Genomic DNA, 16,302 nt, shown 5'->3' with positions numbered 1-16,302 from the left:
AAAAATAACATTAATTTTTATGATCCCTCATCTTTTGTAAACTTTTCACCTAAACTGTATATCGGGATATTTTAACAGCTGTCCTTTTAAAAATGTGAAACAGACCTATCTGCCTTCTTTCATGCCATAGGATAGTTGCCAGTGAGGGGTCTGGGACAGTAGTCTCCTGATGTCCTTTTCTTCCAACTCCAATGTAATTAGTCACTCAGGAGCAGAGATGGCAGATTTCAAACAGCATGCTTCTGTAGAGTCCTGCATCAGTTGAGCAACTACAGAAAAGATCGGGAATTCTAACAGAATGTAAGTAGCACCATATGAAATTATGAATGAATTACATACATCCCATTAAAAAGTTGTGTTTTCTGTTTTATTGGAGAAAACATAATACTGAAAGGATAAAAAAAACTTGTGTACATAATATGTTGAAAACTGGATCAGACATTTAGACCACACATTCAGCTCTGCAAAACCTCAAAACTGATACTCTTGTTACATAATGAACTGGGGATGTCTCATCACAGGGTCTTCAAGCATCTTCCCTATGGGAGTGGAGACCTCTCTTTGTAACTGGCTGCTCCGGGCTTCTGGAGAGGAGAACTCGCTCGCCGTGTCTAGAGAGAAAATTTCACAGGGTTGAAAAGGGTCCGTTTTCCCGTCAGCAAGGCTCAGGTTAAATTGAGCATAAAGAGATAATCGAACAAAAAACGAGTGTTACAAAACAGCTGAGGTGCTGATCTCGCTCCCGAATGGACTTTTATTGCATAATCATTATGGAGAATAATGCAGGCCGTAAAAACTCTTTTACACTTTCAGTTGCACTTCACGACACATTACACAAACAGCATCCATTTGGTTCTCTATGGAAGCCTTTTGATTATCATTTTTAAAACATGTAGGGAACAACAACAGCTCTAAGACTAATGATGATTGAATAACTAAATTCATTATTGGAGCAGCAGCATGGTGTCCACAGAGATGCCGGAGTCTGCAAAAATCGCAATAGACTAAAGCCATTTCCTCTCCGGAGCTCACACTCAGACAATCATTCACTGAGCCCCTTGTTAATTTAGCCAGTTTGTCTTCAATTTGTGTTTAGGTCTGACTTGTTTTGCTGTCAAGCGTGTCCTTGTAATACACACCAATGTTCAACACCCACGCTACAACTTTTTGTATTTCTTTCTAAAATCAGTCAGACGTGTCTCTCCATTTCTCTGTCTGCTTGACTGCTTTATGCACAGGGTGCTGAAACAGAGAAAATTACATTAATCTCCTAAGAAAATTTACACCATGAGTAAGCTGTTTGCAGTTCAATAGATCTAAATAAATTAGTTTTAGAATACATTTTGTACAACCCTGTTAAAGCATTAAAAAAAGTAACATTTCTTAAAATTGAGGTCAATTACGAAGTAAAATCATTTGGACATTATGACATGGGAAGAAGAGAATAAGTGAATAATATCATTAAAGGATTAGTTATATTCCAGAATAAAAACTTCCTGAAAATGTACTCACCGCCCATGTCATCCAAGATGTTCATGTCTTTCTTTCTTCAGTTGAAAAGAAATGAAGATCTTTGAGGAAAACATTCCAGGATTTATAGTGGACTTCAATGGGGATCAGTGGGTTGAAGGTCCAAATTGAGTTTTTTAATGCAGCTTCAAAGGGCTCTACACATTCCCAGAAGAGGAATAAGGATCTTATCGAGTGAAACAATTGGTCATTTTTTTAACCACAAATGGTCGTCTTGCACTAGCCTTGCGATGTGTGTCCACAACTTCACGCATTACGCAATCACATTGGAAAGGTCACACGCGGTTATGTACTTTGGTTCAAAAAGGTAGGGTAGGGCAAAATACTCCATCTTATTTTCTCCTCCAACTTCATAATCGTCCGACATTGTTGTTTCACCCTTTTTATTAATGGCCGTTTGACTTTCTTCGCACGTTCGCTAACCCTAACCCTAACACCGGGTTGGTACTTAGTGACTACATCACGTGTGACCTTTCCCAGGTTAAAAAGTATATACATTTTTATTTTTTCAGAAAATGATGGATCGTTTCACTAGATAAAACCCTTCCTCGGCTGGGATTGTGTAGAGCTCTTTAAAGCTACAATTTGGACCTTCAACCTGTTGATCCCCATTAAAAGTACACTATATGGAGAAAAATCCTGAATTTTTTTTTATTTCAACTGAAGGAGGAAAGACATGAACATCTTGGTTGACATGTGGGTGAGTGGAAGTGAACTAATCCTTTAAAATTCCCACTTTTACACAAACTGTAGTGCTGACTGCATTCGTTAAACTTAACCCTGTTACTCAAGTAAAAAAATATTAAAATGGTTTAATATTCTTTTGGTTTTACATGCACTGGGTCCTCGGCAAGTGTTAATTCACATCACTGACTGCTGTTGCCATAGGGCCTAATAGTCATAAGCTCCTTCTGAGTCTGCAGACAAACGTCTTTTCGCAAACAAATATTATGGATGAAGTCCAATGTCACAGTGTGACTAGTATTTCTGAGGGTTGTAAATCCTCTGCTTTTCAAGGACGTGCTTTTATTATTTAGAAGGACTCGTCTGCATTAGTTTTCCAGTTGGTATGTGCAGCGTCTCAGTTACTGGAAATTAAGTTTTTTTGCCTATTTCTCTTGGTCCTTTCTGGCTAATATCATGTCTTGTCTGCACAATATCCAATTCCTCTCCATAAGGTCAAATCATCTTAGATAACACATTCTTTGAAAACTCGCAAACACTGATGTTCTTTTTCTATTCTTTTTTTCTTTTCTACAACAGAACAAAGGAATTTCAAAGGGGCACTTAAGAAGTTAAATCCAAATGTGGAGTTAAAGCAAAACCTCAAAATAGTAGAAATCTACATTTTGTTATGCCCCAAGAATTTTCTTCTTTAGCCAGAAACTATTTAAAGTTGAAACTAGTTCAAAGTGAAATACAAACCACAAAATCTTAAAACAGGGATCTGCAGGGATACTGCAAGTGGAGGCATCAATTATTGCTTTATTTGAGCTTTCTGAACCTGCATAGGCAGGAATGCAACTGACACATTCAAAGCCCAAAAAGGCCAGCAAGGAAAACAAAAATTGTTGACTTTATTCAACAATTTCTTCTCTTCCATGTCACTTTTCTCTGCGCACAAGTAGCTAACAAAATTACGGTTCAACCACTAAAGTAACATGGACTATTTTAACAATGTCCTTACTACCTTTCTGGGACTTGAACTTGGAAGTTATGTTGCAGTCTATGCAGGGTAAGAAAGCTCTTGGATTTTATCAAAAATATCTTTATTTGTGTTCTTATACATGCTGCATTTAAAAGAGCAGTCAAATGTAAGAGCTGATAGCCATGCAGCCACCTGAACCAAGTTTCAATCCCAGCTTGAGCTGTTTCCAATCCAATTCCCAACTACTCAGCTACTCAAATATAAAATCTGAATGATAAATTGCAATGGGTGCAAAGGTGAGGCAATCATCCAGAGATGATGACTACCGATGAATTCAAACTGTGAAAGAGATGTCTTTTCTGGCAGATCATCCAGTGCTTAATAACAGATGCAGCAAAAATCTCACAGCCAAGGGCTCCTGTAAGGGACCAAGAGGACTGAAGCAGATGTTTTTGTTATACTAGCTAAAGACGCCAAAATGCGACCCTCAGGATGTGCTGAACAAATCAGCAGAGAACGCTGATAATACAATGGTTCCTTCGCAGATTCTGGCTTATGAATCAGTATTATTAACGTGACATTTGTAACGGCTTATCCAAACATCCTATGATCCTAATATTTTCCAGATCAGCGCTTAATAAACAGAACTAATTGATTCGCCTCGCCTGAAACGGAGGAAATTTAAGATGGATTCACAGCTTGAATACAACCCAATACCTGACAAGGGCCTTCACTGTTAAAAGAAACTGCAAATATGGACAGTTTTTGTCTCAAATGTACATATATAAATATCACAGCCACTGCTTCTCAGAGAGGTTTTACTTTGTAAGGGACAGAAATAGTCCATTAAAAAAAATAAGAGTGAACGCTGCATATGGTCACACAGATGAGTACAAAGTGCAATGTTGATTGTAAATGAATAATGTGAAAAGTGATGGTACAAGGTCGCATGTTGAACAAGATCATTCAGGTGTGCTTTAAATGTTTAGATCTAAAGCGCAGGCACAAGTTAATAAATTACAAATGTAAAAATGTTAAAAATCTGAGTGATAGTGCCAATACATGATTACGATACTAAATGCATATTAAGGCTTATTAGAGTACAATATAAACAATATGTAATGAGTTCCTGCTTCAATTGCACTACCCACCAAGGGGGGTCCTTGGCCTGAAAAAAGGTCTTGGACCCCAGAGCTATGGAAAATGGCTCATTTGTACTTTGAGAGGAGAATGTGTGTGGGATTTGGTGCTACTCAAATAAACCAGTACTGTTTTCCTTCCACATGCTTGCTCCCTTCTTTATGGCTTTGAAAAGAGATTTATTGTATAACAATTAAGCGGGAGCTGAAGGCCTGCAGATAAGCCTTCTAAGAGCCACAGAAGAAATATTTTATTCATAAGAATTATTTGATCCATATGCTTAATGAGAAAAACACAAACAAATCAGCCCTTTCAGTCCCCTGGTTCATAAATCACACAAAGCACTGGAGAAACAGTGAGTGACACTGAGCGCTTGCTTATGGCTCCCAAAGCAGCCAGTTCAAAAGGAGAACGAATGACGTCGCCTGGGACACAAAGGCAGCCGTATGTCTTGATGAAGGTTTAACCAAACAGAGATCGAGTATAGGGATTTTTGTGTTTCGTAAACAATGAGGAGGGCGTTAAAAGGCTGATCTATTTTGGAAGCACAGAAAATCTTTGAACATTCCTGTGTTTGGGAACAGCCTGTAAGAAACCGCCTATGAGATAACATTTCACTTCTGAGGGAAAATTGAAACAGCTGAGACCTTGATGCGCAAGCCTTTCATTATTAGCTTCAAAGTTTAAGATACATTCTTACATTTTGAAGGAAGAAAAATAGGTTTATTGTAAAAATATGCCAGAGATCATTTATAAATTCTGACTAAGGATCATGGAGTTGTATAGTGATTTGTCAGCTAATTAATCAACCATTTGTGAGCGTGCTGGCAAAATCTGAATGAGCAAATTTTCAAAAAGGAGTTATTTTCATTTTCACGTTTTCCATTTAAATACCTTCAAAATGATATATAACTTGACGAAAGTTTCCAAAGTAAATCACTAAGCAAAGATCCAATTTTTTCTCAAATTCTTTTTTTTAATAATAATTACTATATTATTAAATCACAATATAACTTTATTTTATCTTTGTTATTAAAAGTAGATGCAAATAAACAGTAGTTTAATAAAGAGCAGTGAGTGATTCAGTCTTTTCTTTTAACGTTTGATTAACATTGAGACAGATCTATATTAAGACCTACTGTAATGCATGGCTCTTATATAATGTAACACATCTGATATTGACTAAACGTTTATTTAAAACGTAATGGATTATGTTTGTGTGAATCTCGCCAAGACATATTTCGCAATAATGTACTTCATAGGGAGTACGCTCTCTAAGAGGCGTGTCTTACACGCTTTGCAAATGTCAGTCAGCGCAATCATTTTGTTTTCATCAGCATGGGTTTGAAAATCATATTTCACTGGTTTGGACTAATGTCATAGAGAATTCGATATTAATATTCTGGAATAAGCTGGAATGCTGCGCTTTGCAACAATAGACCTACAACTTGTGGTGAGAAGCAGCAGCAGTCGTCCAGAAGTGAGCAGAGAAAAAGGTACTCCTTTAAGAAAATGTACAAATAAATCATTTCAGATGTTTAATTACTATTTGGAGCATTGGGATTACTAGAAGAGGGTTTAATGAACTAATTTTTGTGAAAACCTTAAATTCAACCAGAAGTTTTACTTCTTTTGCTTGTAGCTCAAAATTAGACCGTGCACAGTCCGACTCATTTTGCCAGCATGGGTCACATTTTGACATTTCCCTTTTGTATCCGTGTCTAAATCTACCTTAAATCATTCGCTTACTTCCAGAGTTAAATTTCCTGATGTCATCCAATATGCCTTTCTTTCTTCAGTTGAAAAGAAATAAAGGTTTCTGAGAAAAACATTCCAGTATTTTTCTCCATATAGTGGACTTCAATGAAAGCCAATGGGTTGAAGATCCAAATTGCTAAATAAGACCCTTATTCCACAGCTGGGATCTCTGTAGAGCCCTTTGAAGCTGCATTGAAACTGCAATTTGGACGTTCAACCGGTTGGCTCCCATTGAAGTCCACTATATGGGAAAAATAAACCCTGGAATGTTTTCCTCAAAAACCTTTTCGACTGAAGAAAGAAAGACATCTTGGATAACATGGGGGTGAGTAACTTACCAGGAACTTTTTATTCTGGAAGTGAACTAATCCTTTAAACCCTCAAATATTTTTGGTAAGCATGCATTTTAGGGTAATACTGGCCTAAAATCCCTTTAAAAATCGAATAGTACTGGTTTGAGCCGCTCTTAGATGCAGTTTTATAAAGTATTTTATTATCGTCAGTGCAATAAATATTTTCGGTACTTAGAAGTAGTATGTGAATTGGAATTCAACCCTGGTCTACCTCTGGAAGATGACAGAGTGCTGAGAATTCACTTCACCAGTAAGATGACAGTTCTGTTCTGGCTAAGACAGAAAAGTTTCTGAAAGAAACTCCGGGATCTCCGGAACATTAATCACACACAGTTTCTGCTACTGCTTATGTCAGGAATAGATCAGATAGATAGCAGTTCAAAAGTCTGTGACATGCGTGTTTGAAATGTGACTGCTTTCTTAACCTTACTAAAGCAGCTGTACAGTATTTGTCCATTTACGCAGTACAAAGTCAAGCCAAAGTGTTAATATGTTCATTTAACTTTGATTAATATGTAAAACAAACCTACTGCATACAATTAACTTTTATAAACTACCTAATCTCAAACAAAATAGGGCGACCCTCATGATTATGAATGAGGACATTAGATAAAAGGCTTTTAAATGTTCTTGTTCCCTGTTAGCAAGCTTTTTCTGACATGCATGTTGATAAGCTCCACAAGCAGTATTTTATGCATAAATGGATTTGAAATAGAAAGGTTGGCTTTTAAATTTCCTCCATTTTATTAATAAAAACCTGACTATTATAGTACAAAGTTCTGACAGCATCTCTCATCATAACCAATGCATGTGGTCAGATGTTGGTTAAATTCCAGGACAAAAGTCTGCTAAGCCTTTATAAATGGTAGTTATAAGAAAACTGGATTTAAAAGCACACTACGATTTACTGACCTTCTATTAGGTGACGTCTACATGGATTAATACTAACAGAGATATTTTAAAGTCAAGGGCGCTGGCTGAAATAATTAGGCTAAAGAATTTTTATAAACAGTGAAAAGAAACAGATACTTAATTTCATCATGAAAACAGAGTCTTGATATCATTTTTGACATAACACTATCCCACAAGTGTGATTTCCCATACCACATCTAGGGTAATAGTGGGTGTATGTGGACTCAAGACAAAAAACCAATTGGAAAGAAATCAGCTACTGCCTGAGAGTCTTATCCCCCAGTGAGTGGCTCAAAGTGGGGGGCACTGCTTCATCAAAGAAGAGCAATCCCTCACTGAAAGGCGGCCTTACGCACTCCAGATGTGCTGGAACTATAGGGATACAATCCGAGCCAATAACAACTAGCTAGACTCTAAGCCTTCAGTAGATGACTGTGGATGCGGGCATTTTTGTGGAACAACATCCTGTCAAAGAATAGACCGCATGTTTATTGCTGAACGTAGCAAAAAATTAACATGGGAAAATCAGCGCTGGATGAGTGAAACGAAATAATGGTTAATTAAATATTTATCAAAAACATGAGACATGATATTGCCCCTTTTTTCTTCTTTTTTGTCTTTATTATGATAGGAAAGTAATTACACAGGAAGCAAAGTGAGAGAGAGCGAGACGGACAGGATTGGGATGATTTAATTTCTGTGATGGCAAAGCTAAATTTACAGCAGCCATTACTTCAGTTTTCATTTCATATGATCCATCAGAAATCATTATAATATGCTGTTTTTGACCAATGCTGAAAGCAGCGGTGCTGCTGAAAATCTTTGTGGAAACCATGATTTTTTTATTGTTTTTCCCCCAGGATTTACATCTGAACAGTTGCATGTGTCACACTATCTACAAAGGAAATTTAGTTAAATTAATAAATAAAAAATAAAAGCAAAACAAAAATTACATTATGACATTTTGAAGAGAAATGAATGGAAATATTAGAAATGACATGCAAAGGCGATTTGTGCAGAGTCATGTTGACCATTTAAAGGTAACCCTGGGTATTAAGACTGGTTTGGCTTAATATAATGTAGTCTTTCATTGGTTTTCTGCTACATATTTCAGTAAGAGACAATTTATAATATATTAAAGGTACCATAGAATGCATGTATACAATATTTAAAATTGTTCTCTGATATCTACATAGAAGGTATATGGCATTAGCCTAGAAATCTAGACGCACCCTAGCGGCAGCAAAAATTATTTTGCAGCCAGGTGGGTCTAGACACTCTCAATAGACCTTCTAGCTGCAAAAACCCAAATTGGGTCAGGCCAATCACAACGCGTATAGAGTAGGCGGGGCGGGCTTAACATATGACGACAGAGTTGCGACGGCTGCCACTTGAAAAACAAAGAATGGCGGCTGCAGCTGTCGAACAGCGGTCTTTCGAATCGGCTTTGGCCGCGACTCTGGAGGACTTGGAGTTAAGTTTTTCTTTAAGAAACGAGCAAAGAACGGCACTTAAGTCATTTTTAAAAAAGGAAGATGTGTTTGGAGTTTTGCCGACTGGATACGGAAAAAGCTTAATATACCAATTATACCAACTACGTCACCTTCTTCGTTGCTCTGATTGGTTGAAGCGCTATCCTATTGCGTGCATAGGGATTTTGAGAGACAACCGTTTATCCCGCCCCTCGGAGTAAGCCGCGTCTATGGAGAGTTTCCAGACTAAACATCTTGATGTAAGTCTGGCTCGCCAGGCTAATATGGCATAGGAAAGGGCAAAAAATCTCCAGAAACGGTTTTACAGGTCCATTTACAACCCTAGGATTTGTCCCTAGAATGAAATGCTCTGTTATTGCCTTATTTGGAAGCTTCATGAATATTAATGAGCTCTGCTCGGATTGGCTGTTTCACAGAGCTGCTCATCTCTATAGCTGGAACATTGATAAAAATATATATTTCATTAGGAGCTCTAGCCGCATTTAATGTGTGGTTTGTTGAATCTGCCGTTTTGAATCACCGACATTTTACTCTCATTACATTACTGTGATGCATGTGCTCTGTGTAAAGTTATAATGCAGAGGGAGTGCTTACCACACAAGTTCAGCTGCTTGTCAGTGATACTCGGGATCTGTAAATCATTCGCCATCATCAGGCAGTTATTTCTCCATCATTCACCATCATCAGCACAGTCATCTCTCTGTTTATGTGGTTAGTGAAATCTTTTGAACTGCAATGTAACAGGCTAGTGCTAGCATTAAGCTAAACGTGTCCCTTCAGTGGCTTGCCTTGTTTTACTGATGTGCTGACGTTACCGATGATTGGGCGATGCAAATGTTGGGGGCGTAACTATTAACGATCAGGACTATTGCGTAACAGTCGGTGTTATGTAGGAATTGACCTATTTTTCGGTGGTCTTTTGCAAACACTAGATTTATATAAGAAGGAGGAAACGATGGTGTTTGAGACTCATGGTATGTCACGTCCATGTACTGAACTGTTATTATTTAACTATGCCAAGGTAAACACAGTTTTCCATTCTATGGCACCTTTAAGTCTTAATACCCAGGGTTCACTTTAAATTAATAATCATGAATCATTTAAACAAAATGAAACAAAGGAAATACATCAAATTTAAATAAAAGCAAAATTTGAAAAAACAACAACTGTTTGAGTCAGATATTCAGTGTTGGGGGTAACGCATTACAAATAATGCAAGTTACGTAATATTACTTTTTCCAAGTAACTAGTAAAATAACACATTACTTTTTAAAGGACAAAAAAAAAATCTAAGTCACTTTTTCAAATAAGTAACATTTTTAAATAAGTTTTTTTTCCCCATTTATTGATTAAAAGCTCTCCTGTCCCCATGTTGTAGAAATTGTGAGTAAGATGTTACTTTAGTTCTAGAATAAATGTGAACATGCATTAATTCATCTGACTCACTAAAAAGACAGATACAGTATTCCTCAAAATGAACAAAACCTCAAATGAACAAATTCAACTAAGAATATGACACAAACCTGCAATAATTAAATGTGTTAAATAATGCAAATATCCTTTATGTATTATTAACCAATGTCTTTGCTGCCGACCTTCAATGATTCAAACATACATAAGCAAAAATTACTCAAGATAATCTAACATTTGTTTTCCTTTTTTTATTGCTGAAGAGTTGACATTTTTTCTTCTGTGGTCTACTGTACAGACGTGAATGTACTTTTCTCTAAGCCTGAGGCTTTTAGTGTGAAATGGCTTTCACATTTGCAAGTAACGTAATTAGTTACTTTTTTAGGGAGTAACTCAATATTGCAATGCATTACCTTTAAAAGTAACTTTCCCCAACACTGCAGATATTATGATATAACATTTTGTAATTGTGTATGTCATCTTTTTGTATGTGAAGAGCTACTTACTTGAGTAGCTGCTGCCAGGTCTTCAACAGAAAATATCTGAGATGGAGCTGAAGTAAAAGACAAAGAGAGAAAGCTGTTAATATTTAATATGTAATATGTAAAATATTTGTCAAGATTCAGCATGGGTTAGTCTATTACAGGTCTCTTACAAAACACTTTGGACTGGAGGAATGCCATTACAAACAACATAAAAAATGACTTGCACTTTGTCAGATACATTAATATAAACTCACCTGCTAGGTGAAAAACATATTTTGGTAAAAAAGCCTTTCAAGGCATAATGTGTTTATAATACACTAATGTTATTCTGCTGTTTTGGCAGTCTGCATACACTCAAAATATGTCATAAAAAAAGAAAGTCACCACAGAGGTTATATTGTATTGTAGATGTTGCAGCAAATCTGAGAAACCAGTTAGAAATAATTTATTTTATCTATTGTTTACTCTGCCTGGGAAGATATATACATATAGATACATTCATCATATGACTGAATTTTTAGCGTTTGACTCAACCCGAACAATGGCCATATTTTATTATTCTACACGACCAACTTGAATACAAAAAGTTATCAGGAGAAACAGACTAAAAACAGTTCTACGCTGATTTTCAACAAGCACAGGCATGATATTACATGATCTCTGCACCACATAATAGTATGCCATTTTACGGCACTTTACACATGCACATAGAGCAGCAATATAATGATTCTGCAGACCTAGGCAGAATTGTGAGACACTACGGACGATAACTCAAGTCAAGACACAAGGCCCTGTCACAGCCACACTGGTGCTTTGGGACTGACTCTACTTGAGAAATGATTACAGAACTGGTCTCTACTGATGAAAAGCACAGGGGACACAATAAGCCAGCCATCTGCCATGTAGGAAGTACGGAAATTGTAAAGCTGGAGGGTGTGATGGAAACGGGAGAATGGTGAGACGGGGGAATTGGTTGCACAGGAGGAAGTTGGAAATGTAGAAAAAAAAAAAAAAAATTATTATAAAAAGAGTAATCAAGCCCCCAGTCATGCCTAACTTTAATTTTGAGAATACAAAAACATAGTAGGGACTGAAAAGTAAGGATTGCTAAGTACTTGTGTGGTTGGATAAAATGTTGTACTCTATTCACTTCAGTTCTTGCATATATAGGAAGAGCAGGTGAGCAAGCTGCATACAGATGTTCATACTAAAGTATCTTATTATCAAAACGTGAATGCATAAAGGATTGAAATTAGGTTTCAACACACTTTGTTGACAAATCTTTACAACATTTCAATTAAAAAGAAAAATACTAAAGAATGTGTAGGTGTATCCAAACTTTTAATTGGTGGCGTGTATGCTGGAGGTGACAGCATGTACTCATTATCTTGGTTTAACAGGTTAATTATACCAGGTCGCTAAACTTAAAAATAGCAAAACTGCAATCTATAAGAGATAGTAAATTGAGGGTGCAATGCAATATGATACAAAATGAAAAAGCCTATTAACAGTGCAATAATTGTATATATGAAGCAGTGCTGGCAAAGTAAGTTGGAATGAGCAAATTTTCAAAAATGAGTTTACCTTCAAAATACCTTCAAAACCAGCAAAAAAAAAAAAAAAAAAAAAAAAAAAACGATGCCGTGTGAAGGCGACAGCGTCAGCCTAGTTGATTTTGAGAAAAACCGAGTTAAGCAACATTGCATATTATTCTTTTTTTAAATAATAATTACTATATTATTAATCATAATATAGCTATTTTTATTTTATCATTGTTATACAAAAAAAACAGGGAGTTTAAATCAAGAGCAGCAAGTGATTCCGTCTTTTCTTTTAATATTTGATTAACATTGAGACCCATTTATATTAAGACCTACTGTAATGTATGGATCTAATATAATGTAACATCTGATTTTTCCCCAACATTAATTAAACGTTTATTTAAGTCATAGCAGATTATGTTTGTGACTCTCGCCAAGACATATTTCACAATAATGTACTTTATAGGGAGAACGCGAGCTCCTGGAGGGGCGCACCATATGCATGCGCATTGCAAATGTCAGTAAGCGTGATCGTTTTGTTTTCATCAGCATGGGTTTGAAAATCATATTTCACTGGTTTGGACTCATTAAGAATTCGATATGAATATTCACAAAGCTGGAATGCTGCGCTTTGCAACAATAGACTTACAGCTTGTGGGGAGAAGCAGCAGCAGTCATCCAGAAGTGAGCAGAGAAAAGTTACTCTTCTCAAAACATACAATTTTTTACTTCTTTTGTCTGTAGCTCAAAATTAGACAGTGTGCATTCTGCTCATTTTGCCAGCATGTCACATTTGTTTTTACATATATACTGTTAACCAGCATAAGTAAATCAACAATTTACTCTCACAATAATTTTTGTTAATATTAATTGAACAGAGCTTAGAAAGCTGAGAGTTACTAATGATATCTACCTTTTAACTAATGTTAATGACATATGTGCCATTTTACCATGTACTACTATTCAATTACTGACAGCATATTAAACCTGGCTCACTGTCAAACACACAAGAAGCAACTCAGATTTATGATTATGGGGGGGAAAAAACATTTCTCAAATTTTACACAGCCATTTAAGTTGTAGCAGCTTTAGGAACATCTAAAAAAAAAAAAGCTGTCTGCTATTAATCATTATTATACATAATGGTTATTAATTGCAATCTTTATAAAGATGAGTTTAACTAGGACCTCTAGAAGCTTTAATATTAAAGCTGTGAACATTCAAAAACTGAATTAAGATGAAATTAGTAGCACAGAAGGACAGACAAAACAAGAAAAAGCAGCTAAATGTATTAAAGGCACATAAAACAAAACCTGCCCTGAATAAGAACAGGATGTAATACATTGTCACTGTTTGTTTAAACTAAAGTTTGTTGTAGATTCAGGAATGAAGCAGAGCCAGAAGAGGTAAGATTAACGTTCACCAAATTTACAAGAGGGAAAAAAGATAGGACAAAAATATTTCACTGATCAAATACACTACTTTATACAAAAAGTCACAATTTCTTGCTTCCACAGATCTACTTCTGTTATTAAACCAACAGAAGGGACCAAATCAAATACCAAAATGCTGAAATTCATATTAAAAAATTTCATTTGAAAAACGAAAAAAACACATTAAAATACATTTTCTCAATGAAATGAAAAAAATATTAAATTGCAAAACCTCCCTATATAATATAAAGCCCACAGAAATGGTAAAGTGGCATTTTCCTACTAATTCATAAGACACACAAAGGTTATGTTACCACTGAAACTTCAAGGGAGAAGAACTTCAAAACCTCTTCCTACCTCCAGCATTTTGATTGGTTCTACACCTATGAATCACCTCAATGTCACGGTTCAACAAAAGCACTCAAATACACAACTTCAGGGTGAATAAACGCCACAAAGCAGATCAAATCAACCTATGAAGTTGGGGTTTCAGACTTTGTTTGACAATAATCAGAAACAAAACTAAAAACTTTAAACAAAAAGGAAATGCACTCTTTTCATATTGTGAAATATTTATGATTAAGACTTCAACTGTAAAACTTAAACTGGGAGAGAAGATTACATGCAGTACAAAAACAGAGGACATACCCCAGATGAGAGCTCGAGGCGTAAACAATTTAAAATAAGTGTAATTTTTACAGCATGAACTCAAAATGTCAGCATGCAAAGTGCTAATGACAAAAGTACAGTATCTGGAAAAATACGCAGTTCACGGTCTGCAATATTTTAATACGCATATACAAACTAATCCCTAGAATACAAGAATCATCCATGCGAATAAGCTATCAGTTAATTACCCAGAGTACCAAAGCAGAACACCATCCGTCCCGAGACTCCAGTATGAGCTGCAGTTGTGAGCCTGTAATAGATCTTATCACTTCTGATTTGTGTCCTTACACTAGTAGAGCTGCCAACGTTTAGGGCTTGATGTATTGCTAAAATTTACCTTATAACTTTAGCTCTAACAGCGAATATGAAATATAGTGTGCTCCATATAAACTTTTTTTTTTTAATCAACTAGTCAGACCGCAATCAGGCACTGGCTGATATGTGAAAAACAGCAAGACATAACATATACATAAATGTATACATTTGTCTGGCAAGCCAGCGAATACACCACAAATGAGAATGCATTTCGCATTATCATTCACCTGGTTAAAACAGTCCACCCACTTTCTAGACACATTGAGGAACATCTGTTACTGGAGGCCTTTTACAAATTAATAAAACAGATACATCAAATTATAGTGCCCCTGAGCCAAGCAGGACTGCTTATTACATTAATCTACATACATAAATGCTGTGTCCTTACAAAGAGCCCAGAAATGAGGGCGAGTATGTGATTCGAGTTCATTTGCAAACTCTTACAAAGGTTACATTTTTGTAACTCCCTCAATGACTTTCTTCAGTCTTAGGATGAGCATGACCTGGCATAAATATTCTTATGAAATCTGGTTAAAAGTTATTAGCACATCGACTACATTTTCAGTCAACAAAACCGCAGTGATAATGAAAAGACCCCATTTGATGAACTTCATCACACATTCTACACATCATTTTCACCCCAAACTAAATTCCACAGCCTTGCATTATGATTAATAGCACGACTCTTGATGACAGCTCTCGGGAGACTTTAAAACTGGCATCAAAACAAAATACACTGCACCAATCCATTAAAAATGAATGTGTAAAACGAGTATTACGACCAGGGCATTGTTTTGCAACATGCAGCAGCTGCTCACAAACAATGTGTAAAAAGCATTTTGAGGGCCACAAAGGACAGCAGCCCAAAATGCATCTTTAATGGCCACTGAAAAAACTGAAGGAACTTGGCTTGTTATTCGTGCAAACCGTTGATTTATAAGTAGGGGGTACCAAAATGTTGGAAAAAGCTGTTTCTAAAAGGTTGATATTTCTTCATGGTCATGTTTACATTTATCATTTATCTTTACTTTAACAGTACATTCAGAAACAGTACATTTCAGAATCACAAATACTCAATCTGCAACCTTGATAGCATCTAAAAACCATTTTCAAGGTAATGCCAGAGTGATTTGCCTCAAAAAAGCTAAATTCTGAAAAGTGCACAGATACGCTCCAAAATGCATCACCATGACCAATTTATAACTGGACAGCAGCCACTGATTACATTAAAGCTCTCAAAGGATGAGAACTTATTTTCAATACCGATTTCATCCTCTGTATATTAAATGCATTTGATACGTACGGTTTGATGGTATAGTCATTTATTGTGAGCTCAAATTAACTTTTCGTTTCTACCTTTGTTATAAAAGACAAAAAAAATCAATAGAAGAAGCTATTTTCATAAGCGAAGCTAATGCAACGAATCCCAACAGTCGAAACAAAATCACTCTGATTAGATCCTAATGAGAAAAGCAACAAGGAGCTTTCAATCACCTAAATATCAAAGTATGCGAAGGCCTGCGAGATAATGAAAAATTCTCTGAATCTGTTTCCTCTGTGACTGACAGGTTCCTTTCGGCCAAAGTTAACATCCCACACCTTGACCTTAACGGCT

General features: G+C 36.1%; 1 protein-coding gene across 2 annotated transcripts in view; it reads right to left on the bottom strand.

Annotated features, from left to right (window-relative positions):
- Positions 1–395: 395 nt before the first annotated feature.
- The window catches only part of rad18 (RAD18 E3 ubiquitin protein ligase), a 66,566-nt gene continuing 50,659 nt past the window's right edge, over positions 396–16,302 (bottom strand). For both annotated transcript variants that reach the window (XM_073852392.1, XM_073852393.1), the window contains exons 12-13: positions 10,751–10,797; positions 396–611 (exon numbers count right to left, since the gene is read on the bottom strand). In XM_073852392.1, the coding sequence (XP_073708493.1) occupies positions 10,773–10,797 (25 nt within the window). In that variant the 3' untranslated portion in view covers positions 396–611; positions 10,751–10,772. The remainder of the gene's footprint in view (positions 612–10,750; positions 10,798–16,302) is intronic.

The sequence above is a fragment of the Garra rufa genome, chromosome 12 (genome assembly GCF_049309525.1).
Source record: "Garra rufa chromosome 12, GarRuf1.0, whole genome shotgun sequence".
Taxonomy (NCBI): domain Eukaryota; kingdom Metazoa; phylum Chordata; class Actinopteri; order Cypriniformes; family Cyprinidae; genus Garra; species Garra rufa.
Note: the sequence above shows the minus strand (reverse complement) of the source record. Positions and strands in the feature narration are given on the sequence as shown.